At 43.9% G+C, this 17554-nt stretch overlaps 1 protein-coding gene across 1 annotated transcript in view; it reads left to right on the top strand.

Moving 5' to 3' along the window:
* LOC135506216 (serine/threonine-protein kinase MRCK beta-like) overlaps positions 1-6103 on the top strand; it is a 137807-nt gene extending 131704 nt beyond the window's left edge. Inside the window, 3 exon segments of the mRNA XM_064925732.1 lie at positions 1768-1855; positions 2702-2772; positions 4355-6103. Coding sequence (XP_064781804.1) covers positions 1768-1855; positions 2702-2772; positions 4355-4483 — 288 coding nt within the window. The 3' untranslated portion in view covers positions 4484-6103.
* The last annotated feature ends 11451 nt before the right edge of the window (positions 6104-17554 follow it).

The raw sequence follows: 17554 nt of genomic DNA on the forward strand, positions 1-17554 counted from the left end.
CTCAGACTGGGGCGAAGGTTCACCAAGACAACACTGGAGTGACTTCGGGACAAGTCTCTGAATGTCCTTCAGTGGCCCAGCCAGAGCCTGGACTTGAACCCAATCAAACATCTCTGGAGAGACCTGAAAATAGCTGTGCAGCGACACTCCCCATCCAACCTGACAGAGCTTGAGAGGATCTGCAGAGAAGAATGGGAGAAACTTCCCAAATACAGGTGTGCCAAGCTTGTAGCATCATACCCAAGATGACTCAAGGCTGTAATCGCTGGCAAAGGTGCTTCAACAAAGTACTGAGTAAAGGGTCTGAAGCCTTATGTAAATGCGATATTTTCAGGTTTAAACAATATATAAATTGGCAAAGAAATCAAAAAAATTAGTTTTTGTTTTGTCTTTATGGGTTATTGTGTGTCAATTGATGAGGGGGAAAAAACAAATCCATTCGAGTACGACTGTAACGTAACAAAATGTGGGAAAAGTCAATGAACTGTAGATCTTCCACAAAGACACTTAAATGGTTAATTGACCACAAAATACCAATGTTGCAATGACCATGTCAGTTTTCTGGAGCTGAACCCCAAAACCGTTGGTTTGAATTGAAGAGGGCAGTCAGATCAGACCAACGGAAACCAATTATCTGGACAGAGGAATGGTCTAAGATCCCTCCCGATGTGTTCTCTAATCTCATAAAACACTCATGACAAAGGCTAGGTGCCATTATCCTAGCAAGGAGAAGGTGCAAAAAGAATTAGAAACAGTGCTATTCTTCTGGAGAAAATAATTACTTGTTAAAACTTTAAGCAATTGTATAAAACAACCCCCCCCGCCCCAAGGATTTGCATACAATATAGCTCAGTATTTTTATAAATGTTATAGTATTTTTTGCTCATATTTATCAAGGGTGCCAATAATACTGGAGGTGTCTGTATGTAACCGTTACTCTTCCATCTCCACCAATGAATAGGGAGCAGGTGCTTGGGTCGACTTGGGATCAGTCATATTTCCAGCCTCTTCCCCCCCCCCACTTTTCTCTCCTTCCCATACTTCCTCACGGTTCCTTTTTCAATTTTCTCGAGTGCAGTGAGTTTTTTCGGGAAGCTGGGGTGGTTTTATTTCGGCTGACGTCATAGTGAGTGTGTTTTTCTGTACCTGCTTGCAGTGTGGTTATGCTTTGTGTGATCTCTGCTTATTTGTCATGTTAAAACAGGGCAACACGCTTGATAAGCTTCCCATAGGTTTCAATGGAGAGAGAGAGAGCTATTTAAAAATGTGGCACAGCAAATTGGAAAAGCTCCCTAGAAGGTTTGTTCTATTAGCAGACGGCCACCAAAAGTCATGTAAGAGATTTAGTCTCAATGACTATTTTCTCCCATTGAATTTTGCAAAAACATACCGCCGTGAGTGTGACTTGATTCAGTCAAACGAGTGATTTGCTGTGGAGTTTATTACTGTGCGTATGAGCGTGTACAAGGCTGTTGGTTTCATGTGTGTGCATAAGCATCCATCTAAATGTCTTGATCGTGTCCAATCATGTACCTGGGGTTGTGTTCATTAGGCAACCAATGAAATTAAACTCAATGAAATGGCGATGTCCAAACTGGGACTTGTCCAATAAGAAACGCTCATTTTCATTGCAAAAATTTTACAAATGTTTTCCGTTGTGTGTCCTAATGAACACAAACCTGTTCCACCCATATAGTCACATATGTGTGTATGTGTGTGTGTCTTGGCGACTGCGTGGGGGTACAGAGTGTGATGCATTCTTCTCAGGATGACCCGGCCAAGGACAAGCCCCGCCCACTCTCCAGTATCTCCCGGCAACAGAGGAGCATGAGCCACATCACCCGCACGGCCTCTGGTGAGAGGACCCCGAGCACACACCTTCTGCATGTGAACACTGGTTACAACACACACTGCACACATTTCAACAAACACACTTTAGTAAATCCATTCTCTCTCTTTGTCATCTCTCTTTGTCATTGATACTAATGCTCTGTGTGTGTCTCTGTGTGTGTCTCTGTGTGTGTCTCTGTGTGTGTCTCTGTGTGTGTCTCTGTGTGTGTCTCTGTGTCTGTGGCTCTTTGTGTGTCTGTGGCTCTTTGTGTGTCTGTGGCTCTTTGTGTGTCTGTGGCTCTTTGTGTGTCTGTGGCTCTTTGTGTGTCTCTGTGTGTGTCTGTGTCTCTGTGTGTCTGTGTGTGTGTCTGTGTGTGTGTCTGTGTGTGTGTCTGTGTGTGTGTCTGTGTGTGTGTCTGTGTGTGTGTCTGTGTGTGTGTCTGTGTGTGTGTCTGTGTGTCTGTCTGTGTGTCTGTCTGTCTGTGTGTCTGTCTGTCTGTGTGTCTGTCTGTCTGTGTGTCTGTCTGTCTGTGTGTCTGTCTGTCTGTCTGTCTGTGTGTCTCTGTCTCTGTGTGTCTCTGTCTCTGTGTGTCTCTGTCTCTGTGTGTCTCTGTCTCTGTGTGTCTCTGTCTCTGTGTGTCTCTGTCTCTGTGTGTGTCTGTGTCTGTCTGTCTGTCTGTCTGTGTGTCTGTCTGTGTGTCTGTCTCTGTCTGTGTGTCTGTCTGTGTGTCTGTCTGTGTCTCTGTCTGTGTGTCTCTGTCTGTGTGTCTCTGTCTGTGTCTCTGTCTGTGTCTCTGTCTGTGTCTCTGTCTGTGTCTCTGTCTGTGTCTCTGTCTGTGTCTCTGTCTGTGTGTCTGTCTGTGTGTTGAAGGAGGTGCAGACTTTGGTGGAGCAGGATCGTCTCGGAACATCTCCGACCCAGACGGGGACTACGATAGAGAGGTAAAGACCCCCAACACAGCGCACACACCAGGGTTTCCGTTAGCAACGTGACCAGGAACATTTGACATTTATCGGATATTTGAGAAATGTCCCGGTGTTTCCCCTATATCTTCCACTTTTTTTACAAAAATTCATCTGAACGGTAAAACGTTTTCTGTGTAAACTTGAATGACTAAAACTAGATATAAAATATGTAGAAAAGATCATGGATCTATGTAGTTTAAAATAAGATCATCTTTAAGAACTAACAGTCACCAAAATAAAAACTAAACAGTCAGGGAGAATCAAATTCTCAAAATGGCAGTTGTTTAAAGTACTTTAAAGTATTTTTTTACTTAAGTTGTTTTTTGGGGTAGCTGTACTTTACTGTTTATAGTTTTGAAAACTTTTACTTCACTACATTCCTAAAGAAAATAATGTTGTTTTTTTACTCCATACATTTTCCCTGACACCCAAAAGTACTTTTGACAGAAAAATTGTCATTCACGCACTTATCAAGAGAACATCCCTGGTCATCTACTGCCTCTAAACTGGAGGACTCACTAAACACAAATGCTTCGTTTGTAAATGAATTTCTAAGTGTTGGAGTGTGCCTCTGGCTATCCGTAAATTAAAAAAAAACACAATTGTGTCATCTGGTTTGCATAATATGAGGAATTTGAAATGATGAATACTTTTGATACTTAAGTGTATTTTTTCCAATTCCATTTACTTTTGATACTTAAGTATATTTAAAACCAAATACTTTTAGACTTTTTTTTGTATTTTACTGGGTAACTTACTTGAGTCATTTTCTGTTAAGGCAGACTACATCGCCTGCTATACCCATACAGAAGGAGGCTAATTTGTATATTTTATATCTGATACTTTTTTTTTGAAAGATACGCATTATGTTAGATATTATAGGAGTAACTCTGGTAAACCTAAAGCATTTTTCCTCATAAAAATGAGAACACGAAGCAGACAGAACTCTTTGGGCCTTTAAAATCCTGCTGTATGTAAAATATTGTGCGATATAGCTTGGAAAATAAATAAATGTGACTGGATGACAACATGAAGATGTTTGTTTCCAACATTAGGGCTGTTTTCCTAAAGAAGTTAAATCCGCTTTGTGTTCTTGCCACACTACAAACAAGTATCATGACAGTGGTATCGTCCCAGCCTTACTGATTGTACACACACATTCAATCACTTTACTCCATTTCTGCCCCCCCCACCCCCCCTCCACCAATTTAATTCAACTCGCTTTCTGGGTATGATAAGTTATCTTACATTGCCAAATCAAACATTAATAATTCAAATGTGTTTATTGTTAGAGGCTAAATGGAACTTTTACCTCAGGGGTGCTCTTTATCCAAAACGTCCCCTAAATAGACAGAAATATTGCCTAAAATGTTTGATAGAAATGGATACATCTCTCGACACCGATGAGCAAAAGGACATGTGTGGTTTCATGATTAAAAACTGAGATTCATATTTTTATGATATATATATATATATATATGAACCATCCAGCAAAACAATTAGCAACTGAACTTTAATACAGCTTTGATATATAAAAACACTCTCTGTATTCCCTCAGCCGGACTCCGACTCCACCAAGCACTCCACCTTCTCCAACAGCTCCGACCCCAGCAGCCCCCCCAGCCCCAACTCCCCCCACCGCAGCCAGCAAACACTGGACGGCCTGGAGCACACCCTGGACGGCTGAGGACCCCACCCACCCACACACACACCTTACACACACACACACACACACACACATAATGCGAGCTTAATCACTCAACACCTACATTCGACATAGAACTTGTGTATCGCTGCAAAGTGCCAAGAACAGACTTTGTGGACAAAATACCACCGCTGAAGCCTTTTCTGCGTGTGACGAGCATAGACCCTCCAAAAAAACAAAAAAGTGAGGGGCACATGGTTATTTGAAGCTAACGCTAAATGAAAAAAAGAACAACAAAAAAAATCAGCCAGTATAGATTTGTTTTTGTTTTTCTTCATTTCAGGCCATAAATGTTTCCTATGAGTTAAGGTTATTATTACTTAGTTGAAATGATCAATACATATAGGTGAGATGGGGCTGAATTAAAAACAGAGATTACTGATGGGGGGGGGGGACACAGAAAAAGCATTAATGATGAACTGTCCTAATCATAGGTATAAACGTTTGTTTTAAAAAGAAAACAAAGACGAGAGGGAAATATAACTGTTGTTTTTAAAGCGTATAGTATTTTACACGGACATGTTGAGCTCGAACTTGGCGGGACACTAAACGGAACGGTGAAAGGAATGGCAGACTTCTTTCAAGACCCCCCCCACACACACACACACACACACTTCCCAGCCCCTTCTGTACTGGCGTTGTAAACCTATTGAGCTGTACCTTCCCAGGAGACGAGCTGCCATTCAATTCAACTGACTGCAGGGGTTTTAGTGTAAAGCTAAATTAGTGGGCATATTTTACAGCATTTACATCTCCTGCCAGCCTTTGTAACATGCGTTGTTTTTAACTTGGATCTTTTTGCCAGAAAAACGTATATAGTTGGCGCCCATAGCAACCAGAAATAGAAGAAGAAATGGAAACAGAATCATGAGACTTTAATTTCTCGATACGCGGTTTTAAGTGGTGGGAATCTGAACATAGCGAAAAGGACCACATTACTCATAGGATTATTACTAACAGTCCTTCACAAGCTGCTGCTGCTTTCGTGTGCTATGTTTAAATAAATAGGTATGTGTGTGAAGACCTGCTCACTATAGAGAGAACCCCCCCCTGGCCCTTGTATTTTAAATCGTTCAATCATGAGAGTGGGAAGCATTAGCGGTGGTGTCATAGCGCTGTACCGCCACTGGGGGGTGTCTGAATCTGTTTTTTTTTTCCTCCAGTGTGGGATGTTTCATTGTACAGAAGTATGAGATACAGTACAGGCATGTGTGGCATATCCAGTTTAATCACTTTAGTGTGCCTTCAGTGCCATTTTTTGTTTTATAGTACCTCATTCAGATCAATTCCCGAAGTGATTTTAAACCTGCAGGCTATCGGTGAGAGGGCGGGAGGGGGTTCCAGAAACACTGTATTAAACTTGCACATGTTTTAGTCCAAGGAACATCATCTTTTGATTTTGTGTCAGTGATCGTTCTCGTTCCTTTTATTCTTCCCGGACTTCTGTTCAGCTCTCCGAAGACGGGACTTTTTTTTCTCTCTTTGAAACACTACTGCTTTTTTTTTCCTCTTAAAAAAAAAAAATCACCAGTTGGAATCTTTGTAATTATTGAATTGTTAGCAACAAACATTTGAACAGACAATAAAAGAGTATCTGTTGTGCTTCTCTTGTCTCTGTGTGCTTTGTGTGGTGTTTTTATATACAGTATGAATTGTTATCAGCTCAGAACACACAATGTTGATGCTATGAATGTAGTTTATTTTTGTGATGCATAAAGTAAAGAATTATATATATTAGTCCAAAGTTGAGAATGAGAATTGAATGCAAGAACCTTGCTAGGAAAGTGGAATGGTATTGAAAAACAAGAATTCTGCTGATAGTGCGATTCATGTCATTTTGCAGGGAGAGGCTATAGTCACGCCTGATGCTGAAATTGATGACTTACAGTGCATCCGGAAAGTATTCAGACCCCTTGACTTTTTTTTTCTTTCCACATTTTGATACTTTTAACAGCCTTATTTAAGGAATACTGGCGTATAATTGACACTTATGAAATGCTTATAAAGGCATTTATTGACAATTACATGAAGTTGCTGCAAAGAGTCAATATTTGGGGTGTTGACCCTTCTTTTTCAAAACCTCTGCAAACTGCCTTGGCATGCTGCCAATTATCTTCTGGGCCACATTCTGACTGATGGCAGCCCATTCTAGCATAATCAATGCTTGGAGTTTGTCAGAATTTGTGGGTTTTTGTTTGCCACCCGCCTCTTGAGGATTGACCACAAGTTCTCAATGGGATTAAAGTCTGGGGAGTTTCCTGGCCATGGACCCAAAATATTGAGGTTTTGTTCCACAAGCCACTGCGTTATCTCGTTTGCCTTATGGCAAGGTGCTCCATCATGCTGGAAAAGGCATTGTTCGTCACCAAACTGTTCCTGGATTGTTGGGAGAAGTTGCTCTCGGAGGATGTGTTGGTACCATTCTTTATTCATGGCTGTGTTCTTAGTAAAAATTGTGAGTGAGCCCACTCCCTTGGCTGAGAAGCAACCCCACACATGAATGGTCTCAGGATGCTTTACTGTTGGCATGACACAGGACTGATGATAGCGCTCACCTTGTCTTCTCCGAACAAGCTTTTATCCGGATGCCCCAAACAATCGGAAGGGTATTCATCAGAGAAAATGACTTTACCCCAGTCCTCAGCAGTCCAATCCCTGTACCTTTAGCAGAATATCAGTCTGTCCCTGATGTTTTTCCTGGAGAGAAGTGGCTTCTTTGCTGCCCTTCTTGACACCAGGCCATCCTCCAAAAGTCTTCGCCTCACTGTGTGTGGAGATGCACTCACACCTGCCTGCTGCCATTCCTGAGCAAGTTCTGTACTGGTGGTGCCCCGATCCCGCAGCTGAATCAACGTTAGGAGACGGTCCTGGCGCTTGCTGGACTTTCTTGGGCGCCCTGAAGCCTTTTTCACAACAATTGAACCGCTCTCCTTGAAGTTCTTGATGATCCGATAAATGGTTGATTTAGGTGCAATCTTACTGGCAGCAATATCCTTGCCTGTGAAGCCCTTTTTATGCAAAGCAATGATGACGGCACATGTTTCCTTGCTGGTAACCATGGTTGACAGAGGAAGAACAATGATTCCAAGCACCACCCTCCTTTTGAAGCTTCCAGTCTGTTATTCGAACTCAATCAGCATGACAGAGTGATCTCTAGCCTTGTCTTTGTCAACACACACCTTTGTTAACAAGAGAATCATTGACATGATGTCAGCTGGTCCTTTTGTGGCAGGGCTGAAATGCAGTGGAAATGTTTTTGGGGGATTCAGTTCATTTGCATGGCAAAGAGGGACTTTGCAGTTAATTGCAATTCATCTGATCACTCTTCATAACATTCTGGAGTATATGCAAATTGCCATCATACAAACTGAGGAGCAGACTTTGTGAAAACTAATATTTGAGTCTTTCTCAACTTTTGGCCACGACTGTACACATGATAATGCGAAAACAGGTTTTATTTTTAAAAAACTAATACCTTATTTAATACCTGAATCCAATGAAAACAAGATTCACCTGAGCTCAATTTCGAGTCTCAAAGCAAAGGGTCTGCAAAAACATTTTTGTTTTTAATACATTTGCAACCATTTCTAAATACCTGTTTTCACTTTATCATTGAGGTATTGTGTGTAGATTGATGACATTTTTTTATTTAGTCCATTTTAGAATAGGGATGTAACATAACGAAATGTGGAAAAAGTCAAGGGGTCTGAATACTTCCCGAATGCAGTGTACATTGGACTGTAATTCACATGAATGGGTACTCTGTGTAAAATACATTGTGGCTTTGACATATATTGTGTGATTCAATGAAATGTTGTGAATTGTTTTGCTTATTTTCATTAGCTAACACTTGCCAAAAGAAATCGAAGAATGAGGGGAATTTCACCCTTGTCTGGGCTTGTCTTCATCAGGTCTGAGGTATTTCTAGGACAGTGAAATGTGGTTCACACATAATTGCCCAGGAGGAAGGTGGGTCAGAGTTTTGTACTCTGAATGTTACACCCTATGACGGCTTCCGGTGTGTTGATGAGGCATTTCGGGAAGGCACTATGATAAATACTAATCGCACTATACGTTTTTGTGGGTGTAGATATGGTTGTCCTTGTTCGATAGAGCCATTGGATGTCTTTTAGCAATGTTCTGTTTGGTGGATTCATTGCTAAATATACAAGCAGACACATTTCTTTCAGTCTCTGAAAGACTACAACTTGTGTCGGAGGTGCTTTGTGCTCTGGCCCCCGTCCCTCCCCGATGGTAGGCTTTTTTGAAAAGCAAGCGGAGACTAACAACCATCCTTTGGGCAAAACTGAAAGAACTTCCCAGACACAATGGCTTCAAATGATTTCTCTCATCAACACGAATTCGGCCTTGGAGCATTTTTTTGGTGCTCTATTAGCTAAATGGCGACATTCATCCATACATGTTTCAACCAGAATATAGCTGAGAGGATTCAAAACAAATGTCTTTTTACCTTTATTTAACTAGGCAAGTCGGTTAAGAACAAATTCTTATTTGCAATGACGGCCTACACCAGCCAAATCCAGATGTCGCTGGGCCAATTGTGCACCGACTTATGGGACTCCCAATCACGGCCAGTTGTGATATAGCCTGGATTTGAACCAGCGTCTGTAGTGGCACCTCTAGCACTGAGGTGTCACTACAGACCCTGGATCTTAGACTGCTGCGCCACTCTGGGGCCCGAGTAGGATTTGGATAACATTAGAACTGCCGATCTGCGGCCAACAAGGCAGAGTTCATCTCAGCCTATGCCTCCCTCCAGTCCCTCGACTTCTTGGCACTGACGGAAACATGGATCACCACAGATAACACTGCTACTCCTACTGCTCTCTCTTCGTCCGCCCACGTGTTCTCGCACACCCCGAGAGCTTCTGGTCAGCGGGGTGGTGGCACCGGGATCCTCATCTCTCCCAAGTGGTCATTCTCTCTTTCTCCCCTTACCCATCTGTCTATCGCCTCCTTTGAATTCCATGCTGTCACAGTTACCAGCCCTTTCAAGCTTAACATTCTTATCATTTATCGCCCTCCAGGTTCCCTCGGAGAGTTCATCAATGAGCTTGATGCCTTGATAAGCTCCTTTCCTGAGGACGGCTCACCTCTCACAGTCCTGGGCGACTTTAACCTCCCCACGTCTACCTTTGACTCATTCCTCTCTGCCTCCTTCTTTCCACTCCTCTCCTCTTTTGACCTCACCCTCTCACATTCCCCCCCTACTCACAAGGCAGGCAATACGCTCGACCTCATCTTTACTAGATGCTGTTCTTCCACTAACCTCATTGCAACTCCCCTCCAAGTCTCCGACCACTACCTTGTATCCTTTTCCCTCTCGCTCTCACCCAACACTTCCTACACTGCCCCTACTCGGATGGTATCGCGCCGTCCCAACCTTCGCTCTCTCTCCCCCGTTACTCTCTCCTCTTCCATCCTATCATCTCTTCCCTCTGCTCAAACCTTCTCCAACCTATCTCCTGATTCTGCCTCCTCAACCCTCCTCTCTTCCCTTTCTGCATCCTTTGACTCTCTATGTCCCCTATCCTCCAGGCCGGCTCGGTCCTCCCCTCCCGCTCCGTGGCTCGACGACTCATTGCGAGCTCACAGAACAGGGCTCCGGGCAGCCGAGCGGAAATGGAGGAAAACTCGCCTCCCTGCGGACCTGGCATCCTTTCACTCCCTCCTCTCTACATTTTCCTCCTCTGTCTCTGCTGCTAAAGCCACTTTCTACCACTCTAAATTCCAAGCATCTGCCTCTAACCCTAGGAAGCTCTTTGCCACCTTCTCCTCCCTCCTGAATCCTCCTCCCCGCCCCCCCTCCTCCCTCTCTGCAGATGACTTCGTCAACCATTTTGAAAAGAAGGTCGACGACATCCGATCCTCGTTTGCTAAGTCAAACGACACCGCTGGTTCTGCTCACACTGCCCTACCCTGTGCTCTGACCTCTTTCTCCCCTCTCTCTCCAGATGAAATCTCGCTTCTTGTGACGGCCGGCCGCCCAACAACCTGCCCGCTTGACCCTATCCCCTCCTCTCTTCTCCAGACCATTTCCGGAGACCTTCTCCCTTACCTCACCTCGCTCATCAACTCATCCCTGACCGCTGGCTACGTCCCTTCCGTCTTCAAGAGAGCGAGAGTTGCACCCCTTCTGAAAAAACCTACACTCGATCCCTCCGATGTCAACAACTACAGACCAGTATCCCTTCTTTCTTTTCTCTCCAAAACTCTTGAACGTGCCGTCCTTGGCCAGCTCTCCCGCTATCTCTCTCAGAATGACCTTCTTGATCCAAATCAGTCAGGTTTCAAGACTAGTCATTCAACTGAGACTGCTCTTCTCTGTATCACGGAGGCGCTCCGCACTGCTAAAGCTAACTCTCTCTCCTCTGCTCTCATCCTTCTAGACCTATCGGCTGCCTTCGCTACTGTGAACCATCAGATCCTCCTCTCCACCCTCTCCGAGTTGGGCATCTCCGGCGCGGCCCACGCTTGGATTGCGTCCTACCTGACAGGTCGCTCCTACCAGGTGGCGTGGCGAGAATCTGTCTCCTCACCACGCGCTCTCACCACTGGTGTCCCCCAGGGCTCTGTTCTAGGCCCTCTCCTATTCTCGCTATACACCAAGTCACTTGGCTCTGTCATAACCTCACATGGTCTCTCCTATCATTGCTATGCAGACGACACACAATTAATCTTCTCCTTTCCCCTTCTGATGACCAGGTGGCGAATCGCATCTCTGCATGTCTGGCAGACATATCAGTGTGGATGACGGATCACCACCTCAAGCTGAACCTCGGCAAGACGGAGCTGCTCTTCCTCCCGGGGAAGGACTGCCCGTTCCATGATCTCGCCATCACGGTTGACAACTCCATTGTGTCCTCCTCCCAGAGCGCTAAGAACCTTGGCGTGATCCTGGACAACACCCTGTCGTTCTCAACTAACATCAAGGCGGTGGCCCGTTCCTGTAGGTTCATGCTCTACAACACATATGTCAGAGTCAAGGCCCGCGGGCCACATCCGGCCCGCGAGAAGGTTTTTTTACGGCCCCTGGGATGATCTTGATTTATTATTAGAACCGGCCCGCAGACCGCAGCAAGCCGGCAGCCCGCAGATCTTTTACACGCACCAATACTACATTTCCCACAATGCAACGGTGACGCACCGAGCAGTAGGCTGCTTCATTTCAATATTTATTGGCACAGCAGTCGTCAGCATCACAGTAAAATTAACTTTCAGATACCCATCAAAAATGGCAAAACGGAAGGTGGACACTGAGAACCGGGGGTTTCAAACAAGGTGGGAGTCGGAGTATATGTTCACGGAGGTAGCTGGAAAACCTGTGTGTCTTCTGTGTGGAGAAAGTGTGGCGGTACTGAAAGAGTATAATCTGAGACGACATTATGAAACGAAACACGCGGACAAAAACAAGAATATGGACATGGAACAAAGGCTACAAAAGGCAGAGGAATTAAAACGAGGCCTCAAATCTCGACAGGCTCTGTTCAAAAAAGCCAAATCACAAGGCCAGGCTGCTGTCAAGGCCAGTTTTATTTTGGCAGAAGAGATCGCTAAATCAGCCCGGCCATTTACGGAGGGGGATTTCATCAAAAACTGCATGATTAAAGTTTGTGACGAAGTTTGCCCAGAAAAAGGCAACTCTTTTTAAATGTGAGTCTGAGCAGAAACACCATTGCCGAGAGAGTAGACCAGTTGTCCATCAATCTAAAAGAGCAGCTTGTGAAAAAGGGAAAAGATTTCATTGCATATTCCTTGGCTGTGGATGAGAGCACCGACATTTCTGACATTGCCCAGTTGTCAATTTTCATCCGCAGAGTGGACTCCAGCCTAAGCGTGACAGAGGAGTTTTTGGCTTTACGTCCTATGCATGGCACAACTACGGGGCATGATTTGTATGAAGAGGTGTCAAGATGTGTAAATGAGATGGAGCTGCCTTGGGAAAAACTCGTGGGTTTGACAACCGACGGAGCACCTGCGATGTGTGGACACAGGAGCGGACTGGTGGCGAAGATACGGGAAAAGATGCAAGAGGAAAACGCGACAGGTGAGCTGACAGCTTATCATTGTATCATACACCAGGAAGCGTTGTGCGGTAAAGCCTTGAAAATGGAGCATGTAATGAGCATCATCACGCGCACAGTTAACTTTATCAGAGCCAAAGGTTTGAATCACCGCCAGTTCAAGGCATTTCTGACGGAGTTAGAAACGGAGCATGGTGATTTGCCTTATCACACAGAGGTGCGATGGCTAAGCCAGGGAAAGGTGCTTCAAAGATGTTTCGAGCTTCGTGAGGAACAAAGTGTTGTTTTTGATTAATAGATTTTTGCACTTTATTTTATTGTATTTCAATCCAATTATATTTTAAAAATATTTCAGTTGAGTGGATGATAGAAAATTGCTATTATTGTTTTTTTCTTTGAAGTAAATTTAGCCCACTTTGGCTAAAATAGAAAATATAGGCTACTGATGGTGCCTTGAATACCGGTTTCTTTCATTTAATGTTCATGTTATGGGGATTTTTATATAAAGGAAATTTGTCTTTTGTGTCTGTTGAAAATTAAAGATTACTGACAGAGCCATAAGAAAATATTGCTTTATTTATCTGATCATATTGGAATATATTTGTTAGGTTTTCAGTAGGTTCAATTAGGTTCACTAGACTATATGCGTCATTTAAAAAATTTTCAATGAACATTCGAACAGTCCGGCCCTCGGCTTGTAGCTAAATTTTTTATTTGGCCCTCCGTCCATTTGACTTTGACACCCCTGCTCTACAACATCCGCAGAGTACGACCCTGCCTCACACAGGAAGCGGCGCAGGTCCTAATCCAGGCACTTGTCATCTCCCGTCTGGATTACTGCAACTCGCTGTTGGCTGGGCTCCCTGCCTGTGCCATTAAACCCCTACAACTCATCCAGAACGCCGCAGCCCGTCTGGTGTTCAACCTTCCCAAGTTCTCTCACGTCACCCCGCTCCTCCGCTCTCTCCACTGGCTTCCAGTGGAAGCTCGCATCCGCTACAAGACCATGGTGCTTGCCTACGGAGCTGTGAGGGGAACGGCACCGCAGTACCTCCAGGCTCTGATCAGGCCCTACACCCAAACAAGGGCACTGCGTTCATCCACCTCTGGCCTGCTCGCCTCCCTACCACTGAGGAAGTACAGTTCCCGCTCAGCCCAGTCAAAACTGTTCGCTGCTCTGGCCCCCCAATGGTGGAACAAACTCCCTCACGACGCCAGGACAGCGGAGTCAATCACCACCTTCCGGAGACACCTGAAACCCCACCTCTTTAAGGAATACATAGGATAGGATAAAGTAATCCTTCTCACCCCCCCCCTTAAATGATTTAGATGCACTATTGTAAAGTGGCTGTTCCACTGGATGTCATAAGGTGAATTCACCAATTTGTAAGTCGCTCTGGATAAGAGCGTCTGCCAAATGACTTAAATGTAAATGTAAGAAGCTCAGCTACAGCCGATGCCAGCACCAAGAAGGCAGATGACAAATACACTGCCGAGCTAGCTAAATTAAGTAAATTATTTTCCCCCCAAGCACCTACGTTAGCTAGCTAGCTAACTTCAGTTTATTTTCTGAAACCCATATTGTGTATTGCTGGCTAATATACTGTGTTACAGTGGGGGAAATCAAATAATTTTTCTGTTTGCTAACTATGAGGATTCTGTGTTATGCAATATAGCCTGTTACCATATATGTGATTGAATATTATCTGCTGTTGGCTTGTGTGGATGTATGTATGTGTTATGCAACATAGCTGACTTGAAACATTGTTAACAGTTTCAGGGCCATGGGCCTTTCTCATGATGGAAAAATACAGAATAACATAAAAACGGACAGGTACAGAACGTAGTGTAGCAAACCACATACTGTTTTTGTTAGAACTCAAACTTAACAATAACAGAAACCAGATATGTGATAACGGTATCTAGGGAATGAGCGCATAGATACTCCACACAGCAACAGTTACATCTATCAACTGGAGCGCCCGGGGGCTGGTACCAGCTCGTATGACAACAATCAACGATAGGCTGGGTGAGTCTAAACCACGCCCAGTCTCTACTCTGACAGGCCGGCTCGGAAGCAGGAACTATTTCTGTCATAGTATATTTATAATATCTTTATACAAAAATTGAATTTTCCACTTATTGCTTAGCTAATAAAAATACATAGTATACAATCGGTGACTCAATGTCATATTTAACCTGATACCAGATTCGAATTGACGCAACTCTAACATAACTTAGCTGGTGAACTATGTAGCTAGCTAACTAAACATGGAAGAGGTTTTACAATTGGAGATCTTTTGTATCTTGTTTGTAAAACTTGTTTTCTTTTTGGTCATAGATATGGCTACTAAACAACATTACAACCAGCTAGGTTTACCAGCAAGCCTTAGCACATGACTGGAGTTGGCTAGCTAGTCTGCTAACATGTTATGTGCCACGCCTCACATTTGTAACTTGTTAGAAAACGTGTAACTTCAGCAACTGTAAATCATTTTACTGGTTAGCTATGTAACATAATTTACGAGGCTTGACATTAGTTATGATTATGACCTGGAATGCATTCCAATCTCAATAAATTATAGGCGTGATGCAAGATAAGATTCCAAACAGATGTCAATAACAAGTATTGCACATCCAGCAAGCTAGCTAAGTTTACAAAAAACAGTGATGAGAAACATTAATACAACTATTTACTGATGTAAATCTCAAACTGAAGCTGGTTTTACTGTAAAATAAATATGTGCCTAAGCATGCCTGATAAACATGGCTGAAGGCAGATACTGTCTGTCTACCTACCTACCGAGGTACATTTGTACAGTCTGGTCACTGTGGTTGAGGGTTTCTTTTTATTAGGCTAGATATTGTCGTAAATGTAATCTCTGTGCCTGTCAGTGGCGACTCATCATTCTGTGCAGGTGGGGCAGAGCATGCTAGCAACACAACATGACAACCACATGGTAGCAACACAAGATGGCAACAACATGCTAGCAACACAACATGACAACAACATGCTAGCAACACAACATGACAACAACATGCTAGCAACACAACATGACAACAACATGCTAGCAACACAACATGACAACAACACGGTAGCAACACAACATGACAACAACATGCTAGCAACACAACATGACAACAACACGGTAGCAACACAACATGACAACAACATGCTAGCAACACAACATGACAACAACATGGTAGCAACATGACAACAACATGCTTGCAACACAACATGACAAGAACATGCTAGCAACACAACATGACAACAACATGCTAGCAACACAACATGACAACAACACGGTAGCAACACAACATGACAACAACATGCTAGCAACACAACATGACAACAACATGGTAGCAACATGACAACAACATGCTTGCAACACAACATGACAAGAACATGCTAGCAACACAACATGACAACAACATGCTAGCAACACAACATGACAACAACACGGTAGCAACACAACATGACAACAACACGGTAGCAACACAACATGACAACAACATGCTAGCAACACAACATGACAACAACATGGTAGCAACATGACAACAACATGCTTGCAACACAACATGACAACAACATGCTAGCAACACAACATGACAACCACATGGTAGCAACACAAGATGACGGCAACATGGTAACAACACAACATGACAACAACATGGTAGCAACATAACATGACAACAGCATGCTAGCAACACAACATGACAACAACATGCTAGCAACACAACATGACAACAACATGCTAGCAACACAACATGGCAGCAGCACAACATGACAACAACATGTTAGCACCATAACATCCTAGCAACACAACATAGTGGCAGAAACACAATATGGCAGCAGCACAACATGACAACATGCTAGCAACACAGCATGCTAGAAACACAACATGGCAGCAGCACAACATGACAACATGCTAGCAACACAACATGCTAGCAACACAACATAACAACAACATGCTAGCAACACAACATGGCAGCAGCACAACATGGTGGCAGAAACACAACATGACAACATGCTAGCAACACAACATGACAACAACATGCTAGCAGCACAACATGACAACATGCTAGCAACACAACATGACAACAACATGCTAGCAATACAACCTCCTAGCAACACAACATGGCAAAAACACAACATGGCAGCAGCACAACATGACAACATGCTAGCAACACAACATGACAACAGCATGCTAGCAACACAACATGGCAGCAGCACAACATGACAACATGCTAGCAACACAACATGGCAGCAGCACAACATGACAACAACATGCTAGCAACACAACATGGCAGCAGCACAACATGGTGGCAGAAACACAACATGGCAGCAGCACAACATGACAACATGCTAGCAACACAACATGACAACAGCATGCTAGCAACACAACATGGCAGCAGCACAACATGACAACATGCTAGCAACACAACATGCTAGCAACACAACATAACAACAACATGCTAGCTACACAACATGGCAGCAGCACAACATGGTGGCAGAAACACAACATGGCAGCACCAAAACATGGTAGCAGCACAAAACATGGTACAAACATTGTTGGGCACCGGCAACAGCACAAAGGGCAAGAAGGTAGAGACAACAATACATCACGCAAAGCAGCCTCAACTGTCAGTTAGAGTGTCTATGATTGAGTCTTTGAATGAAGAGATGGAGATAAAACTGTCCAGTTTGAGTATTTTTTGCTGCTCGTTCCAGTCGCTAGCTGCAGCAAACTGAAAAGAGGAGCGACCCAGGGATGTGTGTTCTTTGGGGACCTTTAACAGAATGTGACAGGCAGAACGGGTGTTGTATGTGGACAATGAGGGCTGCAGTTGGTATCTCAGATAGGGGTGAGTGAGGCCTAAGAGGGTTTTACAGATAAGCATCAACCAGTAGGGTCTTGCGACAGGTATACAGAGATGACCAGTTTACAGAGGAGTCTAAAGTGCAGTGATGTGTCCTATAAGGAGCATTGGTGGCAAATCTGATGGC

The sequence above is a fragment of the Oncorhynchus masou genome, chromosome 19 (assembly GCF_036934945.1).
Source record: "Oncorhynchus masou masou isolate Uvic2021 chromosome 19, UVic_Omas_1.1, whole genome shotgun sequence".
Classification (NCBI taxonomy): domain Eukaryota; kingdom Metazoa; phylum Chordata; class Actinopteri; order Salmoniformes; family Salmonidae; genus Oncorhynchus; species Oncorhynchus masou.